The 20,987-nt window shown below is 39.0% G+C and overlaps 1 protein-coding gene and 1 non-coding gene across 2 annotated transcripts in view; one reads left to right on the top strand and one right to left on the bottom strand.

Moving 5' to 3' along the window:
• Positions 1–20,987, bottom strand: part of HDAC9 (histone deacetylase 9) — a 1,007,885-nt gene that overhangs the window by 199,365 nt on the left and 787,533 nt on the right. The window contains exons 19-20 of the mRNA XM_045288655.1: positions 15,199–15,318; positions 14,787–14,884 (exon numbers count right to left, since the gene is read on the bottom strand). Coding sequence (XP_045144590.1) covers positions 14,787–14,884; positions 15,199–15,318 — 218 coding nt within the window. The remainder of the gene's footprint in view (positions 1–14,786; positions 14,885–15,198; positions 15,319–20,987) is intronic.
• Positions 401–527, top strand: LOC115869279. The gene has a single exon (XR_004046096.1). It is a non-coding gene; the product is annotated as a small Cajal body-specific RNA 15 (non-coding RNA).

The raw sequence follows: 20,987 nt of genomic DNA, 5'->3' as shown, positions 1-20,987 counted from the left end.
GAGTGGGAGGTTTAATGAGATCATTTAAGTCCTGGAAATTGCATCAAGGTAGAGTGCCTTTACATTTGGTGCCCCCCACCACCACCACCACCCCCACCACAACGGCAGGTCTCAGTCGCAAAGGCTAGTTTGGGAAGAAGACCAATCCAACCCGCGGTGGCTCTGGATGGTAAGGACCTGCTTGTGAACACTGTGAATTCCTTCCAGAGCCCACTTCTGAGAACGCAGTGAGTGATATGAGAATGCTAGCTCTGAAAATTGGGGTGAGGGAGCCAGGAAGAAGGAAAATGGTAGACCGAAAATCATTGCCTTAACATCTCTCCCCAAACCTAACCTATTCGCAAGGATATGAGTCTCCCATGACAATTCTCTTGCAACTGGGCTGTGAAGGGGATGGGGTCTGGAGACTAAGAAAAGAGAGTCCTTGAAGTCAAGCTGGCTCTGCTTCGAGTCTCCTAAATGAAAAGGTAGCTAGAACAGGTTTTGTGAGCGAAATAAATTCAAGACTTACATATTTACCACCAGCAAAAGAAAAGAAAAGAAAAGAAAAGAGTGGGGATGGGGTAGGTGGAATGAAGACCCTTCCTTGTAGCCTGCTAAATACTCAACAGATGGCTTGATTGCTACAGAAATCCAAGACTATCCTTCTAACGCAGAGACATCCCTGCCTCCTGAGCTTCCCACCTCGATGGCACTGCGTGTACTTACGTGCAGGCAACTCCGCACGAACTTCCTGCACCCAAACACAAGCCAGGCCGATAGATGGGCACATGCAGCTCCTTCTCCCCCCACTTGCTCTGGGCTCATGAACACAGACTCACAGGACACTTCTATCCAATCCAGTTATGTTTTATTGGAGGAAAATAAAAACCCGGGGTTTTGTTTTGTTGTTGTTCTTTTTGAAGTATTACAAGGACAAATGCCTGAGTCTCATTAGCTGCATCAGTGTTCGCTAGCACACCTATGAAAAAGAGCCGTGCAACTCGCAGCCCTGCTTCTGTTGTTCTTAAAATGACACTTTGGTCATATCCGAAATAATAGGCTTTTAATAAAAACATCCACCAAAGGCAAACAATTAAACAATACATAAAGCACCAGGGGGCAACCTCGTGGTTCAGTTACAGGCTGGAGCCTTTCCAAAGGAGAACATGTGTGTATTTTACAGGGAACAAAACACGTCTCCGAAGTTATTATGAAACAACACAATTTTAAATTGGCCCATGTAAGTCCTTCAGACTTGCTGCAGGATTTTATGTTGATTCCTCATCCAAAAGGATGATTTCTTCACATAAAAATTTCTTCAAAGGCATGCTTAGGGACTTATGCCAAATAGAGTATTTAGACCACTATCATCTTAGAAGACAGCAAGACAAAATGTTGATTCAGTCACTTCTTTTAAAAAGCCACTAATAAGTTAGCAGGTGGATGATCCTTCCTTATGAACTAAGCATTTTTCTATTGGATTCTACGTGTAACCATTCGATTTTAAAACATCAAATGTCTTAGAACATTAACGCATTTTTTGCTGTTTTCTGCTTTCAGAATATTGTAAACATTAACCAGATCGTACAAATGGAATAAGTAACAGACACCACAGGCTACGTTTTCTTACGTCTCCCCCTGCCGTTTTCATGGGTTGCGGTGAAGAGTGGGATTCGGTGGATTGAGAATAAGGTTTCATGGGATAACTTTTGCAATGATCTTTTAAGTGTGGAAACAGTGGAAGATAAAATAGGGAATTTCTAATATCAGGGGCAAGGTAGAGGAGGTGGGTGCTAAATGAATGGCAGACGCCTGTGTGGGAGCTCTTCAGAGGAAGACCTCTTCTGAAAATCAAGGACAAGAGAAGGCTCAAGACCAGACCCTTTCTAACTACTCACATTTGAAAGTGCAAACCTGCTCCGTTCTTGTCTTGACTTTCAAATAAACTCCCCTTTAGTTCCCTGCCTTTTGACGACTGTTCTAGTAAAAATGCTCACGTGGGCATCTCAGTAATTTCCATGCTCCTTTAACTTCAAGAAGTTTAAAACCAACTCAAGTACACACTTGAGCTGGACCGACCTTTTGCTTTCAAGGGCAACAGTGGGCCTCTTATTTGTCGACAATGATGATACTGCCTAGGTGCTCTTTTCTTGATGGCCTTGTCGTGGTTGTTTTAGAATTACAAATATCCTCCAATTGAGATGAAGATGGACTTAAAATTCTGCAGAACTTGAAAGTTGACTGAATCATCTCTTCCTCTTCTTCTCCCACACACTTATTCAATTGCAAAACATGAACTAGAATGACAAGAATGCTAGTGTGCTAGGCTTTTTCCTTAAGAAGTAGCTGTAGGTGGTTCACAGGCCCACTGCCTTCCATAAGGCGATCCAATAACAATGCCACCCTTTGGAATAGAAAGCCTTTAGACGACTAGTATCACGTAACATGGTGCCACAAGGAAGATGGGTAGATTTGTACCAGATAGGAGGACAAGTCCTCGCCCTTCCTGAAGAGTGCCAGGGGAGTTTCACTGTCTCCCTAAATGAGAACAGATGTTCATTTGCAAGTTTCATCTACATGCCATCAAAACATCTGGATGAAAAATGGAAAACCGAGTCTATCAACCAGATGTTTGATGTCATGCAAAGACTTGAACATCTGTCCGAAAGTCCTGTCGACATGAAAATGGTGTGAAGTTCAGTCCTCTACCTCAGAAGCAATAGCGGAACTTTGTTTCTGGTGAACAAAACTTCCTAATGAACACTTTTTCTACCTGGGACCGTCAACAACTAAATTCCTATTTACTTACCTATTTACTTTACCAATTTACTAAATGCCTATTCACTTACTTAAACTCATAGTTAAACCATTATTCTTATCTGCTTTTGAAAACAGGAACTGTAATGCTTATATTCATGGTAAATGAACACAAACATTCTTCTTCATTTTGTCATCCCAATAAATCTAACTTTTAAACATTGGTATAAAAATCGTGGAAAGGGTCATTATATTTACCTCACACTCTGGAAAAGGAAAGGAATTATTTTGTTTTCAAAACAAAGCAAAACAACATTGTAGCCATGCTCATATGCAAAATCACTGATATTTGGATAATAAATAACTGAGAGAGTTTAATGAATTACAGAAGGGACTTTTATTTTGATCAGAAATTTATTTTCATCAGGGTATTGAACATAATATAAAACACTACCAATACTGTAAAGAAGTGTGGTTCCGTTTGTTTCCCCATTATAGTTACCTGCTCCTCTGACTATACGTATATAATTAACTTTGCAACAATTTCACTACTATTTGATGAGGTGATTTAAGTTACTGAATTGATCTGAGCTACTTGGTAGTCCAAAAAAATAGCCATCAGTGACCTAGAAAGCTTTACAATAATGTTCCTTGGAAGGTTACATTTCCTGATTATCTCTGAGTATTACTCATACATTTGAACTATTTTGTTAAGGAAAGGATTTAATTTAGAGCACAAAGACAATCATTTGTAGGCACACAACTAACTTCTCTCTGTAGAGAAATGATAGGGAAAAGAATTAGTCGAGCATAGATACTCTTATTATTTGGAGAACCGGATAACTACTATATAAATTCCTGGACATGTTTGGCTTCAGGACTGTTCTAAGGCAGAATGAAAAAAATGTTGCCTTAATTTTTTTAATAGTTGATATGAACTTTTAAAGTAATAAAAGTACATTGTAGAATTTTGAACTATTTTAAAAAGCTGATTATCTTTCATTGCAGATAATATCATTCACTTTTCAAACTTCAAGCACTGCAAAATATATCCTGGACTTTTTACCTGAGCTTTATACTGTCTAATAACATCGTATCTTTTTGATGCTCAGCTCAAAAATGAAGTTTGCGAGTTTTCCAAGGAAGACAGGTGTGCATAAGATCAATTTACTTCCAGGGTCAAAGAGCAGAAATTCTAAGGGTATCTAGAGACACACACCTATAGAAATTGTAATTTTTTTATGAAAATTGGTACAATATGTTGCACAGATGAGAAAAGGGAAAGAAGTTCTTAAACTATGCTTATTCCAGAAACTAAAGAGCAGATAGGGTTGACAGCTTTGCAAAATTTATTCTTATGAATCAATTTTTTGGGGGGAGGGGAGGGGAACCTGTTCTGATAGAACTCCTTGAAACATCTTCACATGCTTATGTGCATAAGAGAACAGAATCTGCACAATGAATAAAATGTAGATCACACCAGTGCAGTGTTCGCTATAGAAATAAATTAATACATGAAAATCCTTACTGCTTTGTTCCCAAAATTGATGGACAATTTCATATTTGAAGCCCACCTCTTCTTTATTAGGAACTCTTTCAAAAGGAGAAAATATGGGCTTGATTTCTGAGTTATGATAAATGGTCTGGGAAAGATGGTAGTAGGGCCAATTTGATATGTACAGTATTTCATATTGGCAAATTGTTTCAAGAAATTCCACCCTCTTTCCCAAAATGTCTTGGATATCTTTGGGAAAATACATAATATCATGACCATAATATATTTGGCTGTCACTAACAATTGAGAAACCACTGCAAGACTGGGAAGCATCAAGCGCAGCCTGTATTGACAGAGTAATACCCCAAATCATTCTAGAGAATTAGGTCTGATTTTTGGATGACAACAAATCATTATTTATTTCAAAACGGAATCTAAGCATTCATTCATCACTGCATGTCCTATTAAAATTTAATTTGGGATTTCTCAACTTCTTAGAAGATCTAAAGATACGCATAAAAAGAAGATATTTTTACAAAGAAGGAAAATAATATGTATCTAATTATAAAGAATCTGTGTATCACAAAAAGGCAAAAAATCTCTAAGGGCTTAAATGAATTGGATCTCCCAGTGTGTCAGATGACGGGAAGACACAGAAGCGGCAGCTCAGAGATATTAGATGGCAGCAAAACCAAGCCAGTTGCCTTCAAATCAAGTCTGGCTTGTGGTGACCCTATAGGTTGCAGAGTAGAACGGACTTTCATAGGGTTTTCATGGTTGTCACTTTTGGGGATCAAATTGCCAGCTTTTTCTTCCAAGGATGCATCCAAAGCTCTAAAGCTCTTGTTAATAGTCAAGTTTTAAGCTGCTTCCACCACTCCAAAGCACCAGGGTCACCATGAGAAAAGAGCAGTGGGAAGCTATGAGGTCATTCTCAAATTTAAAATGGCTTATAAATGTAGATATCCCAAATACAGTTTGAATAGTCCAAAATGTTCTTTAAAGGTTCTCAACGGGTTATTTGTTGGCACCCCCTACTCTTGACAAGCAGCACATTGCGTTGAGTAAATCTGCGGTGCAGGCCTCTTCAGAGTGCAGGAAAGCAAGCCTGGGGACTAAGTTGAGCCTGACCCAAGCCAGCTTTCAATCGCCTCATATATGTGTGAAAGTTGGATATTGGGTAAGGAAAACAAGAAGAATCAATTCCTTGGTTTATGGTGTGGTGAAGAATATTGAAGGTACCATGGACTAGCAGAATGAACAAATCTGTCTTGGAAGGAGTATACTCAGAATGTGCCTTAGAGGCAAGGATGGTGAGAATTTGTCTCCTGGGTTTTGGATGTGTGATGAGGAGAGACTCGTGCCCGTGGAAGAACATCACGCTTGGTAGAGTGGAGGGGCAGCATCAGAGAGGAAGGCCCTTGGGGAGATTGACACAGAGTCTGCCACAGTGGGCTCCAACCTAACGAGTGTGGGGATGGTGCAGCACCAGGCAGTCTGTGCTTCTGTTGTCCACGGGGTCACTGGGAGTTGGAACTGATGCAAGGGCACCTAACAACAACAACAACAGCTCTTGACGAACTCATGTTGATACTTTGGGGACAAAGGAGCCCTGTTTGTATTGTTGGCACAGAGCCCTGGCTCACTATTTCCCAGTCTGTGACATCAGTTAACCAGCTGAAACGCAAAGCCTCGGTGCCCTCATTGGGAAAACAGTGCACTTAGCTCAACAAGTTGTAAAGATAAAAAGAAATGAGCAACTCACAAATTTAAGTGTCTAGTGAACATCCTAGTTGACTTATATAATCATGATCTTTTTTTTTACAGGTGTTTTTTTACAGAGGTATTATTTTATATTATCTTAGCATGATATTGTATTAGAATGCGATTCAAACAACAATAATAATATTATTTACTTATCTATGGCAGTGAGTTTGGAATACCAATAAGGTTAGATAACGTAAATGTTCACTGTTAGTCCAAATTAGGAAATAGAAATTAGTGACTTATTTTTCAGTCGATTCATATAACAAGAGCAGCTGGAAGATCATTGCTAACACTTATTAAAATAATGATGGCACACTTGATAAAGGAACAACAGTAAGAAGGTTGCACTTATTTGTGTGCTTCCTGATGCGAGGGTTAAATTTTATGTCAACTTAATGGTGCCTGTGTAGATTTAGAAGTGGAGTCCACCATCTCAAACAGGTCTAGCTTGGTGGTGCCTCCTTGGGGATATACCAGGCCATGTTCCTGTGGACATGGATCCGCATGACCCTGCACCCACCTGCCTGTGAGCTCCTGGGCTCCGGCTTGTCTTCCTGCTTCATTAGCCAGGCGCTGAATGAGTCTGAAAGGGCTTTGGCTAGTATCAGAACCATAGATTTGAGTTGGGTTTGGCAGGGTTTTCTCTTGATATAAAATTATCTTTATATATTTACAGTTCTTTCTTATACATTATGATTGTCAGTGATTTTGTTTCTCTAGAAAACAGCCTAGCACATTCATCAAAACGATCTATTCTCATTCCATAGTAAATTCAGCCACTCTAAGACAACGTTCAAGAAACCAAGCTCAATGCCATCAAGCCAATTCCTAATAGGCTCACATCATTCGTTATTCCTCTGGGGAAAAAAAAGGTTTGTTCAACACATATGACAATGATTTTTGTTTAACCTTCCCATCAATCTAAGTACAGATTTCTTTTTTGGGCACAGCAGTGTGGATTTACATAAATCTATGGTTCCTATTTTAAAGACCCTTCATCAGCTCCTTGACTTAGGAGTGGTGGCTAAATATAATATTTGGTCAGGTTCCTATCATTAATGGAATCTAAATTTTCTTATACCATCAAACAAAGCAGATATTAACCTTCAGGGGCAGTGAATTATTTGGTGTGGCTCCTCTAGCCAGTCTCTGTAACACTTCTCAAAAAAATCTTTGCTGCATGGGTCTGGATAAGAAGGAGGCAGGAAGGTTGGAGGAGAGGAACTGTTAACATGATTCATTGCGGGTGCCATTCGGCTGGGTTTGCAATGTGCCTTCTGAGAATCTGTACAGGGGGATCACACTTCTAGCAAGATCCAGGAGTGGAGCGTGTCTTCTGGATCCCCAGATGCCTGCACTGTGAAGCTCTTGATCCAGAAGGCAGTGTTGGCATCAGAAACGAGGCAAAGGAGCGGAATCAAGATCAGAACCAGCAGTCAGAGGGCATGAAACAGAGATGGACGTCCCTGCCCACAGAGCACGGAACACTGAGTCTCTGGAACGAGAGAGTAAGTTGTGTAAGGGGGTGCCTCTGGGCACTGAATTGGGGCAGTGGGGTTTGCTGCCCCATGGAGCTTGAGCTGAATGCCTTGAGGTTAAAGCGTACAGAAAAGTGCCTTGTCCTTTGAGCATTTTTAGCAGCCCTGAAAGAATACATGCCCTAACTGAATAACTGTATCCTGAGAATCTCTTACCTGTGCTGTAACCGGTTAAGTTCCTTAAAATGCCCTATGGCGGTGAGCATGGTGTGTGAGTTCTGCATGGCCATTGCAATGGATTCTGTATCCTTCGGGAAAAGTAATGTTCCGAAACAGTCAGATTAGTATGAGACAGAACACAAAGCCCAAGATGGGAGAAAGGGATCGACTTTTTTTCTTTCTTTCTTCTTTCCTTAACTACAGAAGAACCCTGGACCTTGACACTAATCCATTCTAGAAGGAGCATCAAGATGCGGTGCAGTTGAATGTCAAATCAATTTCTCCCATAAGAAATAACTGAAAATGGATGAATCCGTTCTTGAACACCAAGCTTTACCCTAACCTTGCCTTTTTGTACAAAACATGACACAGAAATTTCAAAGTAAGTAAGTTAATAGTTAAATAATATAATTTAAATAAAAAATACAACATTAAAAAAGTTTTTAACAACTACAGTATGGCCCATACCTGGAGACTGATGAGGATCTGGATCTGTGGACAGGGATGTGGAGAGGAGGGATGGAGCAAGTCAGTGGACGGGGAAGCCCCTTCCGACAAATCAACTGGTCGCTGCTTTTCAGGAGTTTTTCCTTTCTTTGCCTTTTGTCACTAGGACCTGGCTGGCTTTCTCTAAAAAAATCTAATGTGGTTCTGCTGTTGGCGTTTCCTTAACTGTTATCTAAAAGGGCTTTTACAAAATTACCATCAACAATATTGACAACAACATGGTTAATCAGTTCCTTATCATGATTCTTTTAAAAAAACTCTTTCTTAGGATCCTTTTTAAAAAATCTACGAGTGAAAAAAGCCGCAAAAACTAAGAAAATTATAGCAAAACGCTTGGAACACAGCTGCAAAAGGTTTAAACAACGTGCACTAACAACGCCGACTCAGGCCAGTGACTGAAACAGGAACGGCTTTGGTTTACACAAATCTCGTCATCAGGTCGGATTCCGACGTTTTGTTTGAGCCCCGATGCGACATTTTCTCGACATTTTGAGTTGAAATCCGATTATATCGAGTGCTGATGCGGTCGAGGACTGGGGTTCTACTGTACTTCAGCAATCTTTTGAAATGAATGGATGCATTCTGTCAAACATTTGTTGAATAAAGAGGAGGTATCTGACACTCTTCTTACCAAATGAATGAGTGTCCAGAATTCTTTGCAAAGTATGCTCCTTGAGGGGAAATATGATAGGCTTCATGGAACTCCATCAGCATCTTTCTAGGCCCACTTATTACAAGCACTTCCGAACTTCCTAAACCAATGAACGTAATTTCACCTCTCTTCTTCCATTCAGAGGCACCCATCGTTTTACTGATTCAGCAGACATTACTGAGTAGTTCTTTGGCCATGTTGTGCAGGAATCATTGGAATGTTAGGTCAGAGGGTGGTCCATTCCAGTGATGGCTCACTGTGCCCCACCACATCTTACTCTGTAAGTGACGCGCCACAGGGTATCATGTGACATGATCGAATAGTAGAGACTTTGCATCCAGGAACTGAGTTCACCTCACAACCCTTTCACTGTGACTTATAGGAACTACTTAAGAATTAGCATAATGTCTGCGAAATTCCTAACCTAGGACCTGGCACACCAAGTTTAATAAAAATAACTATAATAATTTTGTAAAATAGTAACCTTGGAAATACAGTTTAGGTAAACATTAAAAATATGTGATATTACAGAATATAGAGAAAAAAACTCTGGTTAAATCTCTGAAATATATCCTACAATTATCTCAGGGATAATGGTAATTGTGTGGAAAAATAACCAGTCATCTAAATCAATTTGATATTGTATTCTTCTTTCAAAGTTGTATTTAAATCTTATAACACACATAAAAAATGTTTCGATTGCCTATGGTTTTCTTTTTTACCATAGGAAAAATAAAAAGCACCTAATGCAAACCAGAAGGGCAGTATTTAGGACAAATTTTAACTGGGAAAATAGCAGTAATGCTTATATACCACTATAGATGGATCTAGAGAGAGAGAGAGATGGACAGAGAGAGATTTTCCCATCAAGGGTATTTCTTACAGTCCAGAGACCATTGAAAATTAAGAAAAAAGAAGATAGCTTTTATACCCCTATTTTATTCCCCAATTTCCATTTTTCTAAATTGAGCTCCAGATACAAAACTATCTATTCTTGTCGACTCTGGAAAACAAGGGCTGTATTAATAAGGATCTGCTTATAAAACAGCACTATATACAATTATTTGGAAGTCTATCTCATTAAAGCCCCTGCATATTGAGGCGTTTCTATGTTTACAAAGAACATTAATCGCCTGCAGAAAAGCTTGTGAAGTCTGATCCGCAGTTCCTGTCCCTTGTCCCAGTGCCTTGGCAGCAGGGGAGCAGCATCAGACCAGAGCTCGCTATCCTCCCCCGTTCTTTTTCCCCTTGGAGAACCCTGTACAGGTGTAACAGGTGTAACAGCACTGGGTGAAGCCTTTCCCAATCTCTCCAGGAAGAGATCATCATTTTGCTCTATTTCAAAGCACTTTTCGTCTCTGGAAGACTAGTGACCTGTGATATGCAAATAATGCACCTTGCTTACTGAACACTAGAATGACCAAGAACTTCAATTCAATATAAACAATAATCGTTACAACTGGACCATTGAGAAACAGAAAGATTGAAGTTGTCAAGGATATCATTTTGGTTGGATTTACAATTAATGCTCATGGGAGCAGCAGTTAAGAAATCAAATGATGTTCTGCATTGGGCAAATCCGCTGCACAAGACCTCTTTAAAGCGTTGCATCACTTTGAGGGCTAAGATATACCTGACCCAGTCTATGGTATTTTCAGTCATCACATATGCATGTGAAAGGTGGCCAATGTATAAGGGAAAACAAAGAAGAACGGATGCATTTGATTTATGCTGTTGGTGAAGAATATTAAAAATATCATGGACTGCCAGTAAAACATACACATTTGTTTTGGAAGAAGTGAAACTAGAAGTTTCTTGGAAGTGAAGATGGCAAGATGTTGTTTCTTCTACTTTGAACATAATATCAAGTGAGACCAATTTTTGAGAAAGAATGCTATGCATGGTCTATTAACATTTTTTTAAAAAGGAACACCCTCAACTAGATTGATTACATAGTGGCTGCAACAATGGGCTCAAATATTACAATAATTTTGAGGGTGGAGTGGGACCAGGCAGCTTTTTCTTTTTCCTTTAGTACATAAGATCCCTATGAGTTGGAATCATCTTGAATACACCTGATAATGACAACATTTATGACCTGAGATCAAAGACAGTTGAGAATTCTACCAGCTTAGCATGGTAGCTGGCATATAATATGCACTTAATAAATATTTTTGAATGGATGGTTTATGCAGAACTAATTCACATAGTACACATGGCATCGTTCAAAATAAATAAATTTATTATTCTTTGAGTAGGGTTTTTATATAATGTGAACATTAAAAGTCACAATTTAAATTTATGCATTTATGCTGCTTAACTCACTAATATTGGCATGATAGATATGGCAAGGCGAGTGCACCAGGAAATTGAGACAAGGTTGCTGAAGCAAAGTCGTCCAATGCAAAGCCATGGAAAGTTGCAAATGCTGAGGATAGTTAGCCGCTTTCATAGACATGTGACGATTTCAAACACAAAATAATGCCGTGGAGGTGCACTCAATAGGTTTTTACGTTGTTTAATAAAAAATGGTTTAGAGAAACTATTTTAAAATAAGGGTTGTTTTTTACAACAATTTATGCTTCCCTGCTGTGCTACTGCAATATATTTTTATAGAGAGCTAGAGTACTTCATATAGTAGCATCACATCTTCCAAGCATAAAAAAATCCAATTATTCTGCATTGGAGATGGATGGATATAACATTTTGTGACAGTAGGTTCAGGAGATTGCTGTGTATGTGAGATGCAAGTTAGCAGGTTCTTAAAGAAAACAGGGAAAAAAAACACCAAAAAACAAATAGCTGATAAAATCTTGGATTCTATTATTATACTAGAATGTCTTTGAAGAATGAATGTCTATTCATTTCTAATTATAGGCAAATATAATTCATAGAAGGGAGTGCTGGTGGTGTAGTTGTTATGAGTTGGGCTGTGATCTGCATGGTTGGCAGTTCAAAGCCACCGGCAGCTCCTGGGAGAAAGATTGGATTTTCTAATGCCATAAACAGTTACAGTCTCGGAAATCCCTAATGGTTCACTTTGAGCCAGTATTGATTCGATGGCAGTGAGTGGGGTTTTTTGCTTTTATAATCCATACATCTGATGCTTTTATTGTTTAATATACATTTTTAGTTTGTTTTACTGTTAATTGATGCTAAATATCTTCATAGACGACCCAAACCTTACAGTAAATACACTAATGTCAACTATTTTTCCCATAAATCTTATAGATCCATGTGTGTGGGTAGAATTGTCTTTGTGTTACGGTAAGTCAAGAAGTATTGTTACGAGGGTTTCAGATCATGGACACAGGATTTATCCCCTCCCACAAATATGCTTAAACATGTCTCTATAACAGTGGATAGATGCACTTATCTTCATCCGAGAAGCAGAATCAAATTGGTTGTTTCTGAGGGACCTGCTGAGCCAGTGAAATTCAAGGCTGAGAAGTCACCTCAGAAGGTTATAGCAACTATTCCAAAAGATTCCAAAATCTTGAGAGATTTTTGATTTTCATGACAAACGCTGGAAAATGGGAGCTTATTGTGAGGATGTTTTAAGATATTTGAAAACTGCACTGGTGAGCAAAAAAAAAAAACCCAGGCAACTATGGCAAATATTTTCCCCTATCACTTCCATACATACACCTGTTCACTCATCCATGGGCCCTACAACCCTAAACCTACCCCTTCAGATTTCTTTTTCTTCCCCAAATGCAAGGAACTTTTAAAAAATCACAATTTGAGGCCCCTGGTGAACTCAAGATGTAGTTTTGACAGTGTATATGTCAAATATCTCAGGATTCTTTGAGAAAGGGTCAGAAAAATGGGAATACTACCTTCAGAATTGTATAGACTTAGATGGGGGATGTCATGTGAAATAATAACTTCACATTTTGATAACATTTTGCTTAATAAAATAATCTATCATTTTATAGCTATACTTTAAAACATAGTTTTATTGGCATATAATTCACAAATCACACAATTCAATAGCTCAATCATAGTAAGAAGTGTTGTCCAGTCATCACCACACTCAGTTTTAGAACATTTTCTGGTTTCTCATGCTTGTTGCTAACTTCCATTTCTCCTCAACCTTCCCCGTCATGTCCCTCGGTAGTTATTAGTCCAGTTCCTGTCTCTATAGATTTACCTATCCTGGATTTCACATACCCAAAATCATACAAGACAAAATAAGTTAAAGCAAAGAGAGAGAGACAAAATAAAACAGAGAAAATCCTCAAATGAAAAGAAAGCAGAAAATATTAAAAACGGAAACAACTTTAAATAGGGTCAAATGGTACATCATCAAAGGATAAGTTGCTACATTTCAACCTAACTACCGATACCATAATCGACTTTACAATTTTTTTGTCTGTTCGCATCCCTGGATTCTGGTCAGGGGAGACTCTCCAGTGACTTAGTCCATGTTGGGACCCTACAAATGGTATTTGTATGTTCATTGTCACCCATACCCGTCTATAAAATGATGTTCAGAATTTAAGCTCTGACGTCATTCCCTCCTCTGAATTTAGATTTTATTATTTACAATCCTTGGATCACACAGGTTGGTGTGCTTCTTCCCTGTAGACTTAGCTGACACCTCACTTAGATGACTGCTTGTTTTAAGACAAGTCTTTATAGAAATACTTTTGACTTACCCTTATATCTAGTAATTCCAAGCCAAATGTATTTCTTCTAAATATACAATTTTTGAAAACAAAACTGTATTTTATCAGTTGTCTGGGGCTTGGTATCAAGTGAGAAATAAAAATGATACTCGAATGAGACAACTATGGATACGAGCAAATTAGCGAAAGGATACCAGCCTTGACAATTTACAAATAATAAAATTAAAACTACGAATACGTCTAACCTTTTTTACTTCACTTTCCCTATTACCAAGATATTCAAAACTGTGCATTTCCAGTAGGCTCTGATGTCCTTCAAGAATCTTGCAAGTGAGGCACACACTGACACAATCTCATATTTCTCTTTAAAAGAGAAGTCATTCCGAGGATGCTTTTTTTTTTTTAAGTTCCAGAGGAGGAATGTCTTTTAAAATATCCAGTTCTAAAATGAAAGCTTTGGCTGTGGTGTATTTCTTGCTTAAATCAATTCTGATTGTTCTTTGTTTAGGAAAACAAAGCAGAATACAGTGTGTACCTATAAAAATACACATTGAATCCATGGTCTACCATTTGTAGTGGAACTGAAAAAAATAAAACCCAATGATTCAGTTAATGTTTTAGTGAGAGAAGAAAAATATACAAATATCATTTACTGTATCATAAAATGAGATCACCTGAACCAATGTTCCTTAAAGTGACCTACCTCCTCAGAGGCCAGAATGCTAAAGAGCACTTTGTGTAAAAAAGAATTCTGTGCTGCAATAATGTTTGTAAAATGCATATTCAAGAACGTTAAATAAGTAGCGCAGGACTTCTGGGAACATGCAATATGCCAATATCTACTGTGCATCATGTCGTTCATTGTACAGACAGAATTTCTTAAGCTATTTAATAATAAAATCTTTCCAGGGAGAAGGGAATCGAGCATATGTGTGTCACTGGGCCCTGCAAGAGGGTTTCTAAAAGTTCTTGGAGAAATTCCACTATCTTTTCATTCCATTTTTTCCCATGAATGTTTAAAGACCCCTTGCATCCCTGTGTTGCTAACCCTAGATCATGACAGATTTCTTTTTCTTATAGAGATATCTTATGTGTCTATGCAATGATAGTCACAAAAAAGCAACCATTTCTTGAAACTTTGACATATCAGCTCTTTTTTTTTTTTTTTTTCACTTGACCTTCCTTAGAAACTTCCCATTCTCTTTTGTCTGGGATGTTTTCAATGCCATCCCAAATCCCATGGGCTTCAATGCCCATGTTTTCAAATGTCCCACTTTTAGAGAGAAATGTGTACCAACCTGAAGGCTTCGAGGTACTCAATATCTCCCATGGGGGGGTCAAGGCCACCTGTCCAGGCAATATTGATGTTGTAGCCTTCTCCACGGCCAGTTCCTACCTAGAGAGAGGACAGCACACCGTCACGGGTAGAGAAGCAGGCAAAGGGGAGAAAGCAAGAAAAGAGGAAAACAAACACATGTGAGACTCTTGAAGTAAACATCAAACAACATGTCAAATCAGCCCAACCGTGCTTGACAACCAGCGCTCTGGGTTATGCACTTGTTCGGCGCTGGTTGTTGGTCCCGGGAGACAGTTCAGTAATCTCGTGTAATTTAAAACACCAGCAAAGGACAAGAAAATTAGGGGTAATCATGCAATGCAATTACCTGAAAGATACAAATAAAAGTGGGGCTCAAAAGAAATAAACCGAACCTCATTTGGGGCTCCACTGCCGGGGAAAAAGGTCCCTTCATCATAGCGATGGAGTGAAATATACAGGATGCTGGGGTCAGCATAAAAGGCCTGCTGTGTACCGTTTCCATGGTGAACATCCTACAGGGAAAAGAAAACAGATGACAGATACAGTCAGGTCTAAGTCCATGTGGAGACAACCTTTCTGAGTTCTCATTCCCTGTCTTTTTACCCCTCCCTCCTTCTCATTTTATCTTCTCACTCGGCCCTCCTTTTCTTTCTCCCTTTCTGCTGGCTTCCACACCTCCCCCTCTACTTCCTGAACTTTCAGGCAAATTACCCTTTAATGCACTCATTTTTTAAACTGGCTTCTAAAAAATCAGGAAACCACAGCGAGCATGCCCTGGAGACTCCAGATGAGCAGTCATTGAGAAAGCCCAGTCCTTTGGTACAATTAGATATTTATACACCGGCTCTTTGTACTCTTTGCTTCAGTGATGGAATCTCGCATCCTGTTTTATGGAGGAATTTTATGACTTATTAACTGCCAACAGTTCATAACCCCTCAGGCTTAATTAACTAGCCTCATTGGCCTCTGAAGAAAGACTAATGTTTAAACTACAAACTAGTATTTTGCAGAAGGGCCCATGGCTTAGAGAGCATTTTCACAATTCTTGACAGAACACTAAACATACATGTATGCATTGATTTGCCAAGTCCCACCACTGGGGTCAAAGGCTTTGAAACCAGCTGAGTAAATTGGCTTTCTCGCGGCCTTCGGTCCAGTTAGCAAGCCCTCAGCAGTTAGGATCATTTCAAAAGAGATGCCAGATGCACAAAGGACTTCAACCTTCACTTTGGTAAAGTCGTGATGGCAAGAGTGGAAGACACGGGAGCATGAGCTCATTAGCTATTAAATCCACTGGGCCAGAGAAAGATGGCATGGGGCTTTCTGTAATCGTGTCCAATCTGCCTAATTTTAATAGCGTTGCCTGGCCCTCTTCCCAGCCTCCTCCCTGCCTCCCCTTCTCACACCACTCCTCCCACCCACTCAACGAAAAGAAGAAAAGCCGGTGCCATGAAAACAGAGGGTGGACAAAGATGAAGAAGAAGAAGAAAAAGAGGACATTTCTCTAGGAGGATGATGGATGATTCAAAACGCCACAGTCCATTTTTCATTGTGATATGAAATAGACATAGTCTGTAGGAATGGACGAGAGAAATGGGGGGAACTCTAGGTAAGCTCTGAGGAAATCAAACGAATAGCATAGTTGAAAATCTTCTCTAAAAGACTTCAAATGTTAAGGACATAAGTCAATACTCTCCCTAATCCCTCCTTAAAGAGCCATGGCAGTGCAGTGGTTAAGGTCTTAGGGACTGACCAAAAAGTCAATGGTTCAGACCCACCAGCCACTCCATAGGAGAAAGGTGTACCGATCTGCTTCTGGAAAGAGTCCAGCATTGGAAGCCACATGGGACGATTCTGTTCTGACCTACAGGGTTACACACGTGGGGATCAACGTGACAGCAGTAAGAATACCTTTTGGACAAAAATAAAACGGACCATGCTATACTTATAATCAATAGTGTAAATAGAATACTGTGCTACAACTTTAGCTTCTATGTAGTTTCTGGTCTGTTAGAATCTTATTAGATATTTGGAAACATAACTCTATGCTTATGTAGTATCTTCCTTATTTAATATTAATAAGAATCACAACAATTTCATCAATAATTCCTATTGTGTGTAAATCTGGTACTACATTAAATATCTTGCATGGACTAATTGATATTGGGAATGTGGTATTATCCTATTATCCCTAACTTAAAGAAAGGTAAACTGAGATTCAGAGCGTTTAGGTAATTTGGTAAGATTATATGCAACAACTACATTGTATCTACTTCTTATTCGAAATGCCAAACTCTTAAATATTACACTGTTGACTTGCACTTAAATTTGTTATCTCTGTCACTCTCTTAGCAACTCTCTGAGGTGAAAGTGTCAGTTATTAATGTTCTGTGTAGAGATTTATACATCATGTCTCCAACCTCCTCTTCTTGGTGGTGGTTGAAAATCAGAGTTTGCTGTCCACCAAGTCGACGTAGAAGAATTCTCTTATTTTTCTGCATAAAGTCAAAACTCACTTCTATTGAGTCAATGCTATCTCACAGCGACCTCCTGTGGGTTTTTGGGAATGTAACTGTTTAAGGGAGTAGAAAGCCCAGGAGAGTTGGTGGTGGTTGTGACCTGCCAACTGTGCAGATCACAGCTCAACGTGTAACTATCACACCACCAGGGCTCCTTCCTCTCGTGCACAGTACCCATTATCTGAAATGTATGTGGAAACCCTAAAATGCTGGGGGTTATTTCGTGAGTCTGCAGCAGTTAAATGCATATTCATTAGAAAAATTAGACAACTGAAAAAAAAACACCAATTCCTTGATCTCTGACTGTTTAAAGAAAACAAAGGAAAATATAGCACATCAATTTTCCTTTATGTGAATAAAGTGGAAAGAATTTAGGCCACAATGGCTTTTGAAATTGCCACTGGATACCTAGAGGATGTGCAAAATAAATAAATAAAAACTTGAAAAAGCAACAAAGAAGAGATGTTTGCTTTTCGGCTCTTCACATTAGGCTTGTGCTTTTCACAGGAAGGACAGTAAGAGAAATTCTACGATGGGTATAAGTGGATCCACACAATGTGGAGTAGAACAATCGTGACCGGATTACATTTGTTTCTTTAGAGCTCTAATTTAAAATATTTGAGAATGTTAAATAAAATCAGCTAACTTGAATTTTATATATAACCGTTAGTTCAAAAATTTCTGAATAAGCAATGCCCACTTATTGACAGTATAACAAGCTTTCTAAGCAACATTATCCATTAAACTGCACAAGTGCATTCTCATATAGTGGCAATCCTTGATCTCGTATTTATGTTCATGAAATACTTAGAAATAAACATAAGTCTGAGTATGCTTTTTGTTTTAGGCAACAACCTTAGAAATTTTGTTTCAACTTTCTTCACTATAAAATATTCCTACTAAGTAGTTTCTGCTCAGGGATCTTCTGAGTATTATTTCTTCATAGTAATAACATAAGTATTCATGAGAAATTATACTAGACTAACATCAGTAAACATTTCTGAGAAACAAATATAGAAACTAAGCAAATGGAATCATTAAAAACCTCCAAATGGACCCTTAATCTAAGATAGGCTGGGAAGTGCTGAAGAATTATTTTCATATTTTAGTGATTAAAATAATGTTGCAAAAATAGGCTTTATGTAAGAGCTTAGAACCAATTATATTAAATAGCTTTGAATGAGTCATATACTCTACTGATTAAAGTTATCACTCATAAATATTTGGTAAAGGAATTTGTGGCAAAGTTCAAAAAGGACCTGAACAAGATGACTCTGTCCAAATATCTATGGAAGCAACTTTCCCTTTCTCTGCAAAGCCTAATAGATATTCTTTTCAAACAAGCAAAACTCTCATTCTTTAAGAGTGGCCTGAATCATGGCAGTGGCTACTGCATTTAGGGCAAAGTTAATGCCATGACCGTCAGTCTCCTCTCATTTGAGAAGCACCTTGTACCTGCTCCATTTCCTCACGATCTGAATGCCTTTGGAATCACCCCAGAAGGAAAATTGAAATGAGTGAGCTTCATAGAACAAAAGGAATCATTTCTGCCTAAAATAAAATACATATTCAACTCTTCTCCATTGGCCACAGTCCCAAATACAAGGGTGACTTAGAACTCCAGTTCCCTGTGTACTTACTAACTAACTAACTAACTAACTAACTAACTAAGTAATGGAAAACCTGCTGCTGTGGAGCCAATTCTTAGGGTGACCTCATGTCCTAAGAGGTGGAACTGAATGAATTCTCTAGGGTTTTCTTGGAAGTAATCTTTACAGAAGATAATCACTAGGCTGTTCGTCGGTGGCACTGTTTGGTGGATTTGAACTGTCCCACGCTTCAGTGAACAGGCCAGTGCAAACGGTTTGTGTCACCCAGGCATCCTCCCTGGGCATAGAAAAATGGTGAAATTAGCTGCTGGCCAATGGAAGAGATTCACATTCTGTCAGTCCAAGATTCCATGGGGCTAGTTCACACTCACTACCAGATATGTAGGAGGGGATTTCTTGAGCGATTGAAGAACCTTCACCTCTTCTCCTTTGCTAGCTTGAGTAGACCTGTCAGCTGGGAGAACGGATGTCTCAGCGCCACGTGGCACTTGAAAACTTCCTTCTCGGCAGCTGGATGAAACAGGGGAATTTCCTCAAAGTAGCGCTGCAGCTGCAGAATTTGGAAGACTTGTAAGTAAGTATATGTGAGCGTGAGGTGATCTCAGAGGGAACCCTTTGGGTAGAACTTCATATATTTAGAGAATGTGAAACTAAAACGTATCGTCTGCTACAGTCTGCTGGGAAATAAATATCCTTTATGATTGGATAATGGAATAAATTCATAATCAAAGGCCAGTAAGCTTGCAGGAACCTCCTCAGCGCTACCAACTAGCTTATTTTATATATCATATCACATTCTCTCCAGCTGTCCTTATATGAAGGTACAAAAGCAAAACTTTACACAAAATCCTCTCAGTTACAAAATGCCGCATACCACAAGTGAGGCATTTTAGCTTTGTACAATTTATTACTTTTGTGTTTGGATATTGCAAATGTGCTTTCAAAGGGGGCTCTTAACTGTTATTGATTATCTTCAGAGAGCCATAAAATGGTGGTTGGAAGAGATTCCTCAGAGAGTAGACACGAAAGGGTTCTGAAGCATAGAACACATGCTGTCCTCCAATCCCTTCCCGCATAACCTTGACAAAATTATAAATTTAGAGAACAAAATACTTTCTCTCTATCATCCTTATCTTGGTCTGCTATTTCTTTTTCAAGTGTTGGTTTGATCTTTCTAGCCTAAAATTTACAGCACTGGGAACATAGTCAGAAAGTCACATGATATTTTTAACATAAGCCAATATCATATCAATCATCCAAAACAGTAATTATGAGCTATTTGCAATGCTGTTTTGTACGTACATGGGAAAATAGGTACTGATAACCTCATTTTTATAAAATTTTAAGACCTTGCTCCTGTCATGCATCTAGGACTTCAACACTTTTCTTTTAATAGTGAACTATGACCTGCACATGAAACTGAAGCTTGTTTGGAAAGCAGGCATGCATTGGGGGTGGGAGGGTGGTGGGATAAAAAATGGACTTCAATATTATCCCCACCAAACTGCCCACCAGCAAGCTACACTACAGGGTCTCAACAGCACCCATTCCAAGCTCTAGAAATGGTCATCTTATCTTCCTTTTAACTTAGCCAAGTATTTCTTCTTCAGATGGCTCAGTTTGTGCTTGCAACCTGTAGTGGGCCTGCATCAGGGAACCGGAGGGCTGACCCATGAGGCCATGACTTCCCAATAAGATTTAATTATGAGTGCAGATATGAACAAGATTTAGGCTATTAAGTCTTGCACTTCAAAAAAAACCAAACCCTTTAACATATTTTGCCTTTAAATCTTTTATCACCTGCAAAAATTAATTAAGTGCAGATGGAGCAAGTTCGGTGTGGATGCCAGGGTTCATTTCCTGTCTCTGCTGTGTCAGACAACCTCTTACACCTCCTCCTGAACTGGAGGCAAACCGACAACGGGGCTCATAAATCACCATTCAGCCTGTTCGCCCCTTCCCTGAGTTGGTCCATTCTGTATGGGGCAGATCTCCAGCTCATTATTCATGAATATACTATAGACAACATGCCAAGTGTCATCCGCATTTAAA

This window comes from Echinops telfairi, unplaced genomic scaffold (assembly GCF_000313985.2).
Source record: "Echinops telfairi isolate 266 unplaced genomic scaffold, ASM31398v2 ScPeMD7_23;HRSCAF=83, whole genome shotgun sequence".
NCBI lineage: Eukaryota > Metazoa > Chordata > Mammalia > Afrosoricida > Tenrecidae > Echinops > Echinops telfairi.
This window is presented reverse-complemented; position numbering and strand designations above follow the sequence as displayed.